Below are 17483 nucleotides of genomic sequence, written 5' to 3'. Positions count from 1 at the left end.
AGCCATCTAAAACACCTCTCTGTCAGTCAGACATTTCCTTCAGTCGCCATCATAAGATGTTTAAAACGTCTACTAGACTCAAGAGCATTTTAACATAAATTCTGGAACGGGCCAAAGTTCAGCATCCAAAGGCCACGGCCTTGTCATTATTAAACAAAGAATTACACACGGCTCGACACCAGAGCTGGACCGGTAACCTCGAATACAGGGCATTCTCCCAGTGGGCTGAAAGTCCTCAGGGGCCGATGTGTTTTTTTTAAATGTATTATTATTATACCAAATTTCCCATAGAGACCTGGGGTCCGTTTCTCGAAAGCGTCTTTGCTATCGTCGTCAAACTCAACTGCATCTTGACAGCGACGCTTACCACTAAATCTAGGAATGGTGTTACGTCTTAAGACGGTCTTAAGACGGTTAGCAACGACAATAATCGAGAAACGGACCCCTGCCAGGTTGGTATATTGGTGCATCCTTAGTGGACTACAGTGACTACAGTGTGTGTGTGTGTGTGTGTGTGTGTGTGTGTGTGTGTGTGTGTGAATGACAAAAATGCCCGAGTCAACTTTGGTCCACTCCGGCACTGCCCGCCACCATGCCTTCTGGGTGCCGTGTTTACAGAGATGGGGATGATGGGCAGTCATTATTCATCTCAATTGCACATCCCTGTTTGTTTATGCCACAGATAGAGGTCTGAAGGAGCAGAGTGCAGCGCACGGATTAATACCAGCGTCGTCCCTGTCTGCCAAAACATTTCTATACATATACATACGTTGGCCTGGAATGTAAACAGACGTGTCTGTCTGAGGGGGCTGTTGAGCTGAGCGTCTGCTGCCTGCCGGGGCCCGAAAATATGAAGGTGGAAACAGGTTCTACTGCACCAGGAAAACACACACACACACACACAGACACACAGGCACACACACACACACAGACGCAGACACACAGACGCAGAGACACACACACACACACACACACACGCGCGCGCACACACACACAGATGCAGACAAACAGACGCACACACACAGACACAGACAGACAGACGCACAGACAGACACACACACAGACGCACAGACACAGACACACAGACGCACAGACACACACACACAGACAGACAGACACACACACACAAACGCAGACGCACAGACACACACACAGACGCAGACAGACAGACATAGACACGCGCGCACGCACACACACATGCACACAGACAGACAGACGCTCAGACAGACACACACACAGACGCAGACAGGCAGACGCACAGGCGCACAGACACACACACACACCCTTGGTGCCAACTGAACTAAGGATAACAGAGATGACAGGCAGTTATGAGAAAGATAAACATCTACTGACATGTTGGGCAATTATATTATTTGCTAAATTACATTTTATTTGTTTACATTTTTCTGGGTTTCCATTAATTACCAAAAATTGAGCTTATGCTCATCTGAAAGGTTACGTTCACGGCTCTTGTAAACTTTATATTGATTTATTTTACTTGCCCGGGACACGAGGAGAATAGGCCCTGACTTTCAACAGCGCTACCCAACCGAATTACATTAAAGGTGAAATAACAGGCTTCCTGTAATGGCCCAGTGATTCATATCTGCACAAAGGTAATTGTCTCTCAGTGTTGATGCCAAAGGCCCCAGGGAAGCCGCCTCGCTGCTCTCGCCTGCTCTTGGGAAAGTGCCTTGCGTGCCCTTGTTCTGCTAGTCACATGGCTGATTATCATACTTCTGACTTTGCCCTTGAGGTCTTGCTCTAATGGTTGGCATTCGTAGCCGTCTGCGAGTCGAGTCTGCCCCCTTTCACACAAGCTGACTTGCCGATGTCTCAGGGTTAATGCTCATTCCACCTGAGCAGTGAGGCTTACAGGGCTTAGCGAAAGCAAAAGTGGACAATGGAAGTGTCAGATATAGAAATGAATACTTAATCTGTCCAATGTCTCCTTTTAATAAGGTGACCTCTTTCAGTAGACATCAGAGCTTCAATAATGGTTCGCGGACACATTGAAAAAAATGCAATACACATGCCGACCCACTTGATGGCAGTGTGGTTCAAGGATGACATTATTCATTAGGGGATTGATACAGAAATGTTCCCCCCAGGGGTTGGCCAGTTCCTGAATAGCTGCTCCAGAGAGCCAGTCTGTCCCTTAAGTGGATAATTTTGTTGGTATTTATCTAACTGTAGCCTATGGGGGAGGGGAGTGAAAAGACAGGAAAGGGACACAATCTCAAGTCAGGAAATACAGCTTGAATGTTGTGATCTTGTGTCTTGGGAATAAGAACAGGGGAGTGTTGTCAAGCACTTGAACTTGTGTTGCTGCACTTTAAACGGGAATCTACTATGCTGTGTTATGCTCCACAACAATAACAATAGATCTCTTCAATCTAGGAGAGAAGGACTGTTCAAGGAATACACTTACGAGATCCACCAAGCATGTGCACAAACCCCAGTCTGCATTGTAGTGTGGGCTATGTATTCATTTATTTATTTATTTATTACAGTTAACAAAATGCACAACATGGATCCTTACACTCCATTCAAGTAAGTATATAACATGGTCATTCAGTTGACATGTATCCTCAAAAAAACTGAGGACAATGCTTTGGTAGCACCATTTAGAGGAGGGGACACACTTCCCAAGTAGACAAGACTCCCTGACATCAATAAATACCAAAACAAACAAGAAATGCATTAAAGGTAGAGTATGTAGCTTTATGTCCTTTCACAATTGTTATGTTTCATGAATATTTACCACCATTGTTTCTAAGTATTCCTTATGACTCTGATGGAATTTACACTTTCCATACATCAACAGGTGAACCTTCTCCATGTCCACCATTTTGAATTATCAGCCATAGATAGTATTTTTGGCTGCAGATTAGAACATGCTGTACTTTGCTCAGATCAGTAATTATACGTTTATTACACCAAATTCTTGAATGGGCGACACGCATTTTGAAAATAAATGACTACATTTACATATTCTACTTATGAAAAAAGGCGAAAACAAGCGGGAATGTTCCTCTGTGTGGTGAAGTGCAGTGCAAAGCCGAAGACAATACGATTGGGAGGACGCAGACATTTTGAGCCTTGCTTGCATTTTCACAGTGTCTACAGCATAAATGTAATAATGATGCATACACTACAATCTAAGAGATTTGTTGCTGTTTGATAGAGTGAATGAGTAGTAGGTCAAATTCAATATGTCTGTCCAAATAAAAATGTCCAGATGAAATGCCATGATAATAGCTTAATACAAAATGCAATAGAGCATTGATATTGTGGATGGATATATTCATTTGAATGTACCGGTACATATGGGTCTTGTTCATAAATCATCTCTATAATGTTTTGATACAGTAATTCATCCTGTACCATTTATAACAACCAAAATAGAACGATTCGCCACGAAAAGATTTTAAACATTTAAATTGGTCTTTAAATGACTTTGATTATCTTCCTATGATATATAAAACAATACAGATGTTCTTTGCTGTCCGCCAACCAACAATATATGGATCTTACAGCACTGCTACTAACTCAAAGCTTGCTGTAATGATGGCTGTGATAACACCCTGGCCACACAACACAGGCATGCCACCTGTTTTTGTTTGGACAAAGTGATGAGTAGATGTCTACATACTGTGATTTTTACAGAACAGACATGTTGAGTTGAACACCACAGTCGTACCAAGTGGGTGTTCAACCAGCATTAGAACAAGTGTTTGGCCCCTGTCATAGAGGCATCATTCCAGATACTTTACAGTTTCATTTGAGGTCTACAAACTCCCGGATGTCAGTGTCTGTGCCTACTGGGTGTGTGGTTATGTGCAGTCTCTCCTCCGTCCCTCCATCACAGGCATACATACACCCTCTCTGCTGTGCTGTGCTGTGCTGGGCTGTGGATCGGCTGAACACATCTCATCAGCAGTGCAGATTGTTCTGAATGGGCACCACTCTATTTCCCATCTCTTTCTCTCAAGCTCTCTCCCTCTCTATCTCCTCCTCCTCCTCCTCCTCCTCCTCTCTCTGAGGTTCAGAATACTGGCTTTAGGTTTGTACATATCATTTGCAAAAGCATGGAGGGCTATCAATGGTGCATGCCTACTGTAATGTACTGGTGGCTGATGATATTTTTTGTCCATACTTTAGATACAATGAATATTATTTTTAAAAAGACTATTATATTTCCCTATTCACAACATGGCCTCAACAACCACATGTTGTTTTCTTCTTCTTCTTCTTCTTCTTCTTCTTCTTCTTCTTCTAATAAGTAATGAAAGTGCACATGATGTCCCTTCCCTGTCTGACGTGAGCATGACTTCAGAGGAAACCCAAGTACATCTCATCTCACCGCCATAGCAACGGACACTGCTGTTTGAACGCAAAATGGCTGCCATCCACACAGCCACTCCTCGATCCAATGAAGCTGCGAATCCCTTTGGCACCAAAGTGTAGAGGAGGAACATCCATAGTTCTCGGTAGGAAAACGTCCTCACCCAGGGGCACGGTGTGTGACAGTAGCAGCGTGTAGCCTCCTCATGCCGACAAGCCCCATGGACGGGCCTATTCACCCTCTGCTGAAAACACTCAGCTACATCATAACAACATTGCTATGACATGACTGAAAGTAAAAAAAATTTGGGACAATAAAGGTTGTAACGGAGGCTCTGCATGAAGAGGTTAAAGGATGGTGTACCACAAACTGTACGATGAGATGTACCATGTCTTGCGTCTCTGAGGAGTTCGAGAGTGCTCAAGAGAAAAAACTTAAGGGGCTGTAGTGGTTGTAGGGGGCGTTGGATAGGCTCACGGCTGTGACGGGGGCATGATGGATGGGAGTCCCTCGTTCTTCGGTTGAACCGCGCTCTCCTTTTACCTGTGGGTCACCTGGTTACTCAGGAGACCAGGGAAGGTGTCCTCCACTTCGGCACTCATGGAGCCACCTGTGGAGGATGTCAGAGAGGGTTTACTATTGTGTTTATGGGTCAAAGGCGCTCAGACGTCAGGTCAGTGGTGTATACCCACTTCTAAATCTCAGGGATTTCAGTATACCCACTTGAAATTGATTGATCCATTATTTTGAATAGCACAAATACATACAGTATACCCACTTCAAAAAATGCTAAAATATACAGTATGCCCACCATAAAAAAAGTAGACTACACCACTGCGTCAGGTGACACAACAACATCTAATGCCCATAAATGAATTCGAAATTGGTAGTTGATATGATGCAATGAATAGGCTTTTTAGATATTCCACTAAAAACGAATAAACAGCAACAACAAAAACACATACAATAGTGGCACTGGCTGTCGTGTAGCTCTCATGTGTGCTGCTGCTGAAACATCACTGACCCACTGACCCAAACAGCCCTAATGTCCCCTTATGCTGAATATTATTATTGATATCTTATGATATAGTGCATTATGAAAAATCAGGAAGCGCGCTCAATACCTTATCTTCTTATCTTTTACACTGGGTGCTTAACTTCATCAATGAATGAACTCAATTCTCAAAAGAAAGTAAATAAAGAAGCACTCCTCAGATTTCTTTTTTCAATTTTAATCGCCTCACATCACAGACGTTTCGGGCTTACACCCTTCTTCAGTGTGAAATGGCGATTCAAATTGAAAAAAGAAATCTGAGGAGTGCTTCTTTATTTACTTTCTTTTGATAGTGCATTATGAAAAATACCACTGATATCATTTTATTTCACATATGTATGCACTTAAATGGTGATATGTGAAGATATACTGTATGTTATGGAGGAGTCAAATATTTAATTCCCATATGTGGGCACAAACTGTGTATATCGCAGGCATATATTACATTGTGTAATATGTAAAATATATGCAATACATACAGTATCTTATTATTTACACTTTTAGTACATACATGGCCTTACATTAGTGTGATGTTAAAGTGATGTCATACCTATGTGGCAGCTATACATCCATATGCGGTGGCCATCGTATCGAACTCGGCACTTCACAATGTTATTGGAGAAGTCTGACTCAGGAACTTCATAGTTGGGATTGAGTTGAACCTAGAATGAGATGAAAATATATGGTCGTGATGATAAAAGTTTAATGTTACTGCATTAATATTTTTGCAGAGATTACTTCAGAAGCACCCTGTCCAGTTTTTGATTTGTTATAAATATTTAGAACAGACCTCCTTTTCATGTGAGGGTGTGTTTTTTTATACAAAAACCTAAGGGATTAAAGAGCTGTCCAGTATTCAGATAACTTTTAAAAGTTTTAACAAAGTAATATTAACTTTTAATTTCAGTGTAGCAACAGTAGGTGGGGGTAGAATGCTTCTATTACCAGCAATACCAAATCAGCCCAACAGAGGGCTCTCTTTCCTCATGAATTATGGTCAAGACATCTTACACATGAAAGACAGGGGGCTTTAAACGGAGCATACCTGAGCTCCAACAGAGTATGATATACTGTAGATGAATAGTAAAATAATACACACTTGTATTGAATCTAAGAATTCAGCCAAGTCTAACAATACAGGTAACAAATGCATTTAAAAGGATATATTTCCACTAGTATATCCTGGCACAGACACTACTGAAATTCATTTAGATTCAGAGCAGCACATTTCTGACAGTGTTCTGTTCGATGATAGACCCAGTCAAGATACTTGAACTGGATCTGGGAGTAGCTATAAAAACATTCAGTTTTTAGTCAATGCTCTGCAGCCAAGGTTAGCAAGACAGCAAGAAGGCAAGACAGCATGCATTACCTGGAATATGTAATCTCCTGGCTTGACATCAGTGATGTCCACCCACTGGCAGTCGATATCGTGCCTGTACGTATCCCAGCAACCCAGGGTGATGCCTTGATCTCCAAAGTTTGCACACTCATACCTCTTCTCGATACCTGCAAAAACATGATCACAATCAAATTCACATTTATTTTTTTCGGAGTGGATGAATGCCTTTATACATTCCTTCTCTACAATGCAATTTACAAGGGAAACCTCCAGGTATTTCTATAAGGAAAAAACGGTAAAACATACTATACATAATAAAGTATGGAGTCATACAGGCAAGTCATTTCCTTGCATTCCCTGTGGAGTCTCTCCAATTGTTCCTGAAATGCGTTGCCATCAATGTGGTTGACAATGTGTCTCTCATTCCTATTCCGACAAGACTGACTTTCCTATGCATACTGTATTTGGCAGGTACCTTAGAGACCCGGGCGCAAGACCCCAAGGTATGGCGAGTGGCAATAGCAATATCAATAGGATTTTTTTTTATTTCACATTATCATACATAACTGTCCTTCAATGTGCTTGAAATGAAAGAAAGAAAAGAGAGACGAACACTATAAAAATGACAAAGAAACAGAGAGTATTATAGAGAGTACCGTATTTTCGGGACCAAAAGACGCACTGGGTTAAAAGACGCACCACCAAGGACCATGACTTTTTTCACAGACAAGACGCACTGCGTCATAGGACGCACTTCATAACTAATGTCATAATTTCATAACTAATGCTGTTGTTGTTAAGAATGCACAAAAAATATCATGCGTGGCCGAATACACGCAATATCAAACGTTGCCGAATATCACAAGCGTTTTCGAGCAGTTTCTTAAAGTAACCTATGACATGAAGCCAACATTAAATTGTACGCATGTTCTTTGAAAGAAAACAAATGTTTAAACACATTTAATGTAGGCTATTCAGCAAAAGATTCATAGAACATTGAAAAAGAATCGCCTGGTATTTCAGGAGTCGCGACCCTCATCTCTCCTCGAGATCTGCTCCGCGTCTCTCCCTCCCCTCCCTCCCTCCCTCCCACACACACACGCGCAGGCACAGCGTCGGTCACCCGTGCCCTTTTTTTAACAGGAGTAGCCTTTCAGTGCAATCCTGGCTGGAAAAAACATTGTTCCCCATTCATCCATGACGAAGACACTTAGGCAGTCATGAAATAGTGGTAGTGTTGTCGCACAATAGCAAACATCTTTCTCTGACGTGACTAGGGCTGGGTATCGCAGCCATGTTCCTGTATCGATTCGATTTCGATTCTTAGGGCTTTGAATCGATTAATCACGATTCGATTCGATTCGATTCGATTCATTCCGAATCGATTCAATCCGTTCCCTTCTTGGTGCCAGAATTTCCCCCAAAAGATGCTGTTGCCTATTTTTATATAAAAATGTCAAAGGGCTGTGGCTTGACAGTGTTAACAGATTGCTAATTTGTAATAAGTAGGCCTAGGCCTAATTGACTAATACCTACTGGGTATTTTCCATAGACCTAAATTAAACAAAAAGAACAAAAAGAAAAAGAACCAAAAAATCGATTTTGTGCCCTGTGAATCGATTATGTGAATTTTAAATGATATTGATCGATTATCGATTGAATCGATTATTTTACCCAGCCCTAGACGTGACGATGCATTTTCGCGGAACTTCTCAACTCCGCTTTCATAAACCTACCCGACGGTTGTTGTCTGATCTTTTTTCAATGTTCGCTAATGTTTGAAATTTAACTATAGGGTCTGTGCGTAGGCACCAGGGGCGTAGCACCAAATTTGGGGCCCTAGGAACAACTTCTTTCATGGGCCCCCCTACTCGCAACCCCCCAAACAACCCCCCATCCCCCCCCCCCCCCCGCACGCGCGCGAGACGCGCGACTGAATATTGTCATCCTCCTTGCCTTCCTCAGAAAACCCCTCTAGGCCTATGCTTTCCTCCCCTTCACTTGAATCATCCTCATTTTCAATCATATGATAGCCTATCACAGAACAGACATAATGTCCTTATTTTTCACATCACCAGTTGTGAAAAGTCTGCTATCATATTCATAGAGATGACTTTTAATCACTTCATCACTATGGTGTGAGGGGGAGGAGAGAGACTGGTAAATCTCTCTTCACAATGCATTTAGCCTTACTATTTCGTGCAATAAGGAGACATGAGACATTGATATAGAACTGAACTTTCTTCAATATGCATCCCTGAACAGAAAACACACGCGCTCGCGGCACACATTCATTCACTTGCACTGGCCCGCTGCACGCACCCGCACGTCATTTGTCCGTTAGTTGTTTTTTTGGGAGAGCAAGGAATAGAGAATCAGCTGTGATTTACTGGCAGAAGCTTACTATGGAATGTCGCTTAAAATAGGCTGGAACAAAAGTATCGCTGTTTGGAATTTGATGCCGTTATTCTCAACCCTCTAAAGTCAGGGCACCCCGAACCTAGTCACATAGAAATCATTTATTTATTAGGCTACTGCATAGGCTATAGTTTCAGATTTAAATTGGCCAGTAACTATTTCACAGTAGCCTACCTTAAATAGGGTAATTGTCATGAGCACTCAATGCAGATAGGCTACCTGCTCAGCACGGAGGTAGGTAGGCTACTCTGCCTATCTTTTGTCTTGCGCTTTGCGCAGATTAGAATGGCGTCAGCAGCATTCAAAACGCAGACTGGTGCCCCGTCAAAATCTCGTCATTAATTTACCACACTTCAGCTACAACGGACGTTGTCAGATGGCCAGGGAAAGTAACCAGAGATTTCCTATTGAGAGTGTTGAGACCGCAAAATGAAAGCAGAATGACGGTTCAGGACTGACAGCTCGCACCGCCACCTTGACATTGGCAACTGATGAACCTGACGTTGATTAATATCGTTACGAGGACATAATCAATCTGCAAATGTGATGAACCCGATTGAGAAACTGCTTTTCCTCAACATTTGGATATTAGGCTAGCTAAAATAGGCTCACCTTTCTCAAGTTCGCACAATTTGCATCTGCTGTGACAGGGGGCATCTTCACGTTTGTGACATTTTCTTGATTCATTTTACAAATTAGCTTTGCTATTTGGATATTTGAACCAACATCGACCCTATGTTGGTCTTGTGACTTGTTATGAATATATCAAAGACAAATATGGGTTCAATAGACTATCACAATTAGGCTATAGCCAAAAAATAATATATATAGGCCTATATTTTTAATCTGACTCCGGCTATCACAGTAGGCCACACGGAATGGGAATGAGATAACCAGTATACTGTAGGCGGTAATTTTGACATTTGGGCTCACCTTTCTTGCAAGAAATCAGCAGCAGTTGCTTCGTCTGGTTTCCCCTGTCTCTCTTGCCTTTCTATTCTTTTTGTGAAAGCCTGGTGTTTTAGACATCTTTCATTGCTAACCGGCTGCTGCGTTTAATGCCTATAATGAAGTGAGTGAGTGTTGATTACGCATATTGTGCAATCAAAAGTCCGCGAGAGGGCGGACTAAACCAATGCGTACTGATTATGGGGGTGTTTGATATATATTGTAGCCTATTTGCAGGCTAGGATATCCAATTTAACAGATGTATTTCCAGAGAACATTGGAATTGCATAAATTACCAACATGTATTGACATTATTGTAAAAATAATGTTTAAAAAAGCAAAACAAGAAGAACATTTTCCATAGGGGCCCCCCGGTGGGCCCCCCAGGTGGGCTGGGCCCTGAGAATGAGTCGGGGTTTTCCCCCCCTGTTCCACGCCGCTGGTAGGCACAGTAGCTTTCTGATAAGAATCACTGTTGTGCCGATCGCAAAGGATGTTGAAGTGTGGAGTCTTGCAACTTGTTTCAGTCAAGGACACTGAAATAGCCTACCAGTCAACGGCCCTTCCGCGCTTTTCACATGCTTTACTGCAATAACGTCTTGCGAATGCATGCAACCATGCACACAACCATGTCAACGAGAGCGCGTACGCCATCATAACTCTGCATCGAGCAAATAATATGCAACAGCTTGCAATGCGCGCACGAGAGAGAGAGAGAGAGAGAGAGAGAGAGAGAGAGAGAGAGAGAGGCGTCATTCTTAACAGGTGCATTGTAACCTGGCTACTGTACAGCCTGCCCCGCGACGCTCTTGATAACTGGTAGGCCTATAGGCTACCCAGAAGTAGCCTATTTTTTCGTAATGTGCAGACCCGATTCCCCCCAAAGTCGTTCTAAAATATCGACAGAGTCTCGCGGCCATGATTTTTTCCCACACATTGGACGCACTGGCTTATTAGACGCTATGGCAGTTTTTGACAATATTTTATGATTTTATATGCGTCTTATGGTCCGGAAAATACGGTAGATAAAAAGGCAGAAATAAAGCTGTTTTTAAAACATGACACTGTTGAGGCAGCTCTGACACTGCAGTGTCATCAATGCTGGGTCCATACATCTTATCTCCAACCAACTGACGTGACGAAAATCAAAATGTTCAAAAACTGAAAAGTTAGTCTGCAACGCAAACCAAGTTAAACAACATGACGACAACGTACGTGTACATAGAAAAGCAGGTTCATCTGATTCACTTGTGGTAAAATACCAACGTGATATGAATGCGAGTTGCTTACTGGCAAAGATTAAAGAACAGAGCACTATAGAATCTTTTGCTCAATGGTAAGCACTTTGGTTCCGACTGTAACTCTGGTACTGAAACTGGCAACGGCACCATTCAGGGGTCAGTTTCTCGATTCTTGTCGTTGCTAACCGTCTTAAGACCGTCTCACCATTCCCTTGGATTTAGTGGTGAGCGTCGCTGTCAAGATAGAGTTGAGTCGCTCTTACGAAGGACGTTGCTACCGTCGTTAGCAAAGACGCTTTCGAGATACGGACCCCTGGTTGGCCGAATACAGTTTTGGGAAGAGAGACTTATAGGGTTTTCACACCTTGTCCCTTTCAGCCATTTAAATGAACTCAGATCTGTGACTCAGCATTTTCTGTGCATATGTGAATGCTTCAAAGTGTACCCAGACCCCTCGGAAGCAAACTGTACTGGGAGGACCTTTATTGATGTGGTCTCAGTACAGTTCGCTTATGAGTTATGACAAAGTTATACTTGTGACTAGGTGAATCACCTAAGGAGAGCTATAGAAGACAGGGTGTGATCAAAAAGAGGACTGACACACCTTAAAACACCAGAAAAAATAATACAGGGCATTTTCACACCTAGTCCCTTTTAAGTGAACCAAACTCATTCTCCTTAAGTGGACCAAAAAGAGAACCGACAGCCAAAGGACTCAGTTCTGTTTTTGTTCATATTGTGAGTGTATTACAAAAAGAAACGGCTGCTCTATCTAATCCAGTTAAGCTTTCATGTGGTGTCAGTCCTCTTTTTGATCACACCCAGTCCATTAGAGCTCTCCTCAAGTGATTACACCTAGTCAAAAGTGCAACTTGTCAGGACTCATAAGCAAACCGTACTGAGACAAAGGCAATGAAGGTCTCAGTACGGTTCACTTCCAAGAGGTCTGGGTACACTTTTGAGCGTTCACATATGTACAGAAAATGCTAAGTCACAAGTCTGAGTTTGCTTAAGTGGCTGAAAGGGACCAGTGAGGTGTGAAAACACTGACACTTACAATATGAACAAAAACATAACTGAGTCCTTTTGCTATCGGTTCACTTTTTGTTCCACTTAAGAAGGACTGAGTTTGGTTCACTTCAAGGGGACTAGGTGTGAAAATACTCTTAGATTATTATATGATCGAGACACAAAACGGACCATTCCCAACCCTCCCAGCGCCTCACCTTCATCACACTCGGAGTCCTCCAGACAAAAGCTGGCCTTGTGTCCTTCCGCCACCTTGGTACCATTCAGGCTGAAAAGGTCATAGTGGGTGAAGACCTCCATGCTGTGATAGTGTCTGTAAAAAAAGAGGTCACCAACACGTTGACATACTGACCTGTTACAGAACTTGCATAATAATCAGATGCAGACTGTTTCATCTCGCTGCCCAGTTTAACACAACATATGATTTCTCCCTTTTGCAAATGTTAAGAGGCCATTCCAGAACATTTCCAGAGGGGAATAGCAAACCCTAAAATCATCTATTTTTAGCTCTGCTGCATATTATAACTTGTGTAAGCCAATGGAAATGTAAACTGAAGAGAGGCAATCCGACCGGGCGCTTGGGCAACACACAGCTGTGGTGCCACGACTACATGCGCCTCGTCGTTTCAATTACAGAGCAAAGAAAATGGAGAGCATGGCAGCAGGTTGAACTTGAACCGATCCTTGCATCCTCTCCGTGTTTTAAGGAAAACTCATAATAGAGTTGCGGCTCGGTTTTAATGCCTGCATGCAGATGCTACCATCTGCCCTCACACAACAACATTATGCAACAACATTCTTTGCAATTCAGCATGCAACAGAAATATTTTACATCTAAGTCTTACAATGTTACAGACTTTGGTTACGGTCTTCCTACCAGTGAGACACAACCCACTTCATCTTTATGTGATTGCCATTGCTAAAGAATATCTACAATGTAGAAGTAATGTTGTTACGTAGTTTTTGTAAATTAATACAAATTCGGAGGAACGGTCTGCACTGCAGAAGAGGTTAACTTCACTACACTTCGACTGTGGAAGTTGTGCTACATCGAATTGAGACACAAGCACATTGAATGATGACTGTATTTGATGATGAGCTATACATATACTATTACTATTGTAATGTAGTGATGTACTGTAACATAACTTAATATAAATACAAATTCGGTAACCATTGGTGCAATAGTGTGCGTTGAGAAGACAGGCTTCACTATTACGTACTTGTCTGTGTAACTGTAATGTGCAAGTAGTTTCGTAAAAAAAAAAAAAAGCAAAATCGGTGGCAAGTGCTTCACTGGTGCCACAGTGTGTGTAACCTGGTTCTCATGCAGATGGATATTCATCCCGAAGTGTAACGAAGATGCACGAAGCACTAAGGGTCTGCGCGAGAGCCAGGCTACAGTCTGTGCGCATTGGGAAGAGAACGCTCGCTACGACTTGAACCTCACCTGTGGCAGTCGTGCCAGACCCAGGACTCGCGGTTGAGCTTGGGCCGGAAGTCGGACTGGCCGTTGTTGTGGATCTGCGAGGAGAAGCGTAGCAGGCGCCGGAAGGAGTTGGCGGGCGTGGAGCTGGCCGAGCTGGCCAGGCAGTTCTCCTCGTAGGCACACTGCAGCATGAACATGGGCCGGTCCTCCAGGTAGGTGGTCTCCTCCACCACCTGCGGGTTCAGCACCAGGTCCGGGGCGGCTGGCGGGAGCAAAGATTAGATCGAAGATTCAAGATTAATCCATCTCATTATAGGTGTATATAATGGAGTAAAAAATGATTTGTGTTTTGTCTCCTCAAAAGATAAATAAGTGACAGGTGTGTGTGTGTGTGTGTGTGTGTGTGTGTGTGTGTGTGTGTGTGTGTGTGTGTGTGTGTGTGTGTGTGTGTGTGTGTGTGTGTGTGTGTGTGTGTGTGTGTGTGTGCGTAAAAAACGAGAATTATTAGGCAAACTGTTTTTTTGACCATATGGTGTATTTTGTGCCCATTTTCCAAATTGGTTTTTATGCTCATACAGGTTGGAGTCGGAAAACATGCTTGAAATTGACACTACGGTCAAAAAAACTAGTTTCCCTAATAATTCTGCACAAAGTGTAAAATAAAACTGTGAAATTAGTTGGAAATTAGTTGGAAATTAGAGGCAAGGGGGCACAGGGTGGATCAGGGAGGGATAAAGACTGTAAGCATGCTTTATACTGCCCTACAAAACAAGAACGCAGTAACTCTGAAAAATGCAAACTGAGAAAAAAGGCTTCAAAATGTCCTATATCGCACGACAACTGTTGTGTCGGTAAAGTGGTGGTGAAACTTCCTGGTAATGCTTTTTAAGGACAGAAATGAAATGCACAACCTGCCCCCCCCCCCCCCCCCCCCGAAAAATCAACATTTATGTGTCTTTTTGCCACAAAAAACACAGTTACTGCGTTCTTACGGTCTACACCCAAACCAATTTCCATTGGAAAGTGCAGCAGTAACTCAACAACACCGCAGTAACTTTTTTGGGGTCATTCTTGCACTTTCAAAATGATTTTTCTTTGAAACGGGACGGTGTTGGACCACCATTTTTTGACACAAGACAAATTAGGTAGTTTAAAGCCCATTTCCGATATAATTTTTTTTTCGACCATTTTGAGTTCTTCTGCGGTCTTGTTTTGCACGGCAGTATAGATAAGAGGAGGGATATGTGTGCAGCATGTACTATGCTACTGAATAATGTTGAGTGTTTGTGGATTTTAAAGAAATGTTGTACCTAAAGCACAATTAATTACTTTGAGTGACTAGTGTTCATGCGGCTGTATATCTTTTTGGAAACTACTATCCACTAACTACTGCGACAATAACAGCAACTCTCAGTACAATCATACATTACCTACATTATTACCTTACTATTATCCAAATCGCCACAAGAGGACATTTAAACAAGGTGCAAATATGCAGAAGAACACAGGACGAATAGCAGATTGAGTGAGTAAATGATATCGAATTATATAAACCAAGCTCACTCTCAGAACAGGAGACGCCGGCGGCGTAACGTCCTCCTCCCCGGGGACAGGACAGGAATTCTCCGTGGTGGAGGCAGTGCGATAATGACATCTCTGTCCCCGAACACTTGACGCCACTCATTACCACCGCGTCTGCATTCACAAAACCCATCCAGTACCACGACTCCTGGCAAACCAGAAACAGGGAGAACACTTTGTTTGATTTGAATTACATCACATGACATTACACTTAACTGGTGCGTAGCTCAGAAACATAAATCCCTGAAGCATGATGTAAAGCACACTTCAAAAAGATTAAGCATCCTTTGAGTAGGCCTACCATGAAAAGTGCATACAACATGCATTATTAAGATATTTATCAGCGCTTCACAACGTTGTGCAATAGATTTACCCATGCACAGTATATCGAGTGTTTGACAAGCAATTACATTTGATATCACCTTGTAAATTCCTTATCATCAAATATGAATGGTATGAATTATAAATTCCTGTTCACTGCCAAACGTAGCAAGGTCTTGAGCAGTTGACTCTGTGCTTAACAGTGGAGAGTGACAGCACTTGATTCCTTTGGGATGATTCGCGTCTACCCATGCTGTACACCTCAGGGCCTTTGGCGTAACCATCTTGAGGCCAAATCACCACAATACTACGTCAAGCCAGGCCCTTCCTCACTTGAAGTAGTATTGTGGAAATGTAAAGAATGATCTGATCACTTCATATGTTGACCAGAAGAGGGAGCTATGTTGGTATTTTTCCAGAGCTGGCAAACGTGAGCTCTTTTCTTTGTTCTGAGAGTCAAGGGTTGGTCTTGAAAGATTGTCCCCCACAGCCACAAAATAAACAGGAAATCATCTGTATTAAGCATTTCCTCCAAGGCAAGAAAGAACATACACAAACATCCTGAATGAAAACAAATTCAGGAGGAGCGAACAAACTGTTCCAAAAAGCCACAATCGTGTGTGTGTCTGTGTGTGTGTCTGTGTGTGTGCGTGTGTGTGTGTGTGTGTGTGTGTGTGTGTGTGTGTGTGTGTGTGTGTGTGTGTGTGTGTGTGTGTGTGTGTGTGTGTGTGTGTGTGTGTGTGTGTGTGTGTGTGTGCGTGCGTGCATGCATGCTTGCGTGAAGACATTTTCAAACTTGTTGATAATAATTTGCTTTCAGCTGCAGTAATATCAACAAGGGGGACCCAAGCCTCCAGTGAGCATTCCTATGGCATTACCGAACCCACGACATCATCATCCACTTGTACATCCATCATCGCGCTGTTGAGATGACAATCCCATGATTACCCAGCCCTTTCCATCTCAAGAGTTGACTCGTGTGTTTATCCACGTCCTTTTGTACATAGACATTTCCAACCTGTGAGACTGACAGTCACTGCTATTACAGCTCACGAGGCCTCCATTAAAAGTCTCTATTTGACACAGCATGCACTTATGCCTTTTGAAAGTGAGGTCTGTTACCTATAAATACTCTCAAGGTAAAAGCATGGTGTCTGCACTCTGCAGACCCAAAAGGAAGTAGCCCTAGCAACCTCACACACGCACGCACACACACAATGATGACCGCCCATCATCCCCATCTCTGTAAACACTGCACCCAGAAGGCATGGTGGCGGGCAGTGCCGGAGTGGACCAAAAAATGGCCCGGGCATACTGTATGCCCTCACCTCACCCACAAGCACATACAAGTACTATGCATACACTGAAATACAATGACATGCACTGTAATGAAACAAATTTCATTCTTTGAAGCATTGCGTTTTGAACACAACACAACTTTTAAAACCATATAGCCTAGAAATAGAGTGAGGAGAACTTTATAAACTGAAATCCTTTAAAGTAATACTTCATAGTAACACTCATACCAATCGGCCACAGGGAGCTGCCAAGGCAGCAATGGATTTGAATCTAAACACCTGGAGAAATACTAGCTCACCGTGAACCTTCCTTCATCAACAAACGGTCCTCGTAGCACACCCTTTGCTTCAGGGGCCTCAGCGGCCGTGTCAATTACAGCCAGAAATGGCCAGAGGAATGTGAATCGTCCTTTAATTAACAGCGGAGGAATCTTAATATGGACGCTAATCAAGGAGGGAAATGATCTGACTTCA

The 17483-nt window shown here is 42.8% G+C and overlaps 1 protein-coding gene across 1 annotated transcript in view; it reads right to left on the bottom strand.

Moving 5' to 3' along the window:
• Positions 1 to 4652: 4652 nt before the first annotated feature.
• Positions 4653 to 17483, bottom strand: part of loxl2b (lysyl oxidase-like 2b) — a 39226-nt gene continuing 26395 nt past the window's right edge. Inside the window, exons 9-14 of the mRNA XM_063194911.1 lie at positions 15373 to 15538; positions 13831 to 14071; positions 12578 to 12693; positions 6775 to 6911; positions 5953 to 6064; positions 4653 to 4958 (exon numbers count right to left, since the gene is read on the bottom strand). Coding sequence (XP_063050981.1) covers positions 4888 to 4958; positions 5953 to 6064; positions 6775 to 6911; positions 12578 to 12693; positions 13831 to 14071; positions 15373 to 15538 — 843 coding nt within the window. The 3' untranslated portion in view covers positions 4653 to 4887. The remainder of the gene's footprint in view (positions 4959 to 5952; positions 6065 to 6774; positions 6912 to 12577; positions 12694 to 13830; positions 14072 to 15372; positions 15539 to 17483) is intronic.

The sequence above is a fragment of the Engraulis encrasicolus genome, chromosome 3, assembly GCF_034702125.1.
Source record: "Engraulis encrasicolus isolate BLACKSEA-1 chromosome 3, IST_EnEncr_1.0, whole genome shotgun sequence".
Classification (NCBI taxonomy): domain Eukaryota; kingdom Metazoa; phylum Chordata; class Actinopteri; order Clupeiformes; family Engraulidae; genus Engraulis; species Engraulis encrasicolus.
The sequence above is the reverse complement of the archived record's forward strand: the minus strand, read 5'-3'. Positions and strand labels throughout refer to the sequence as shown.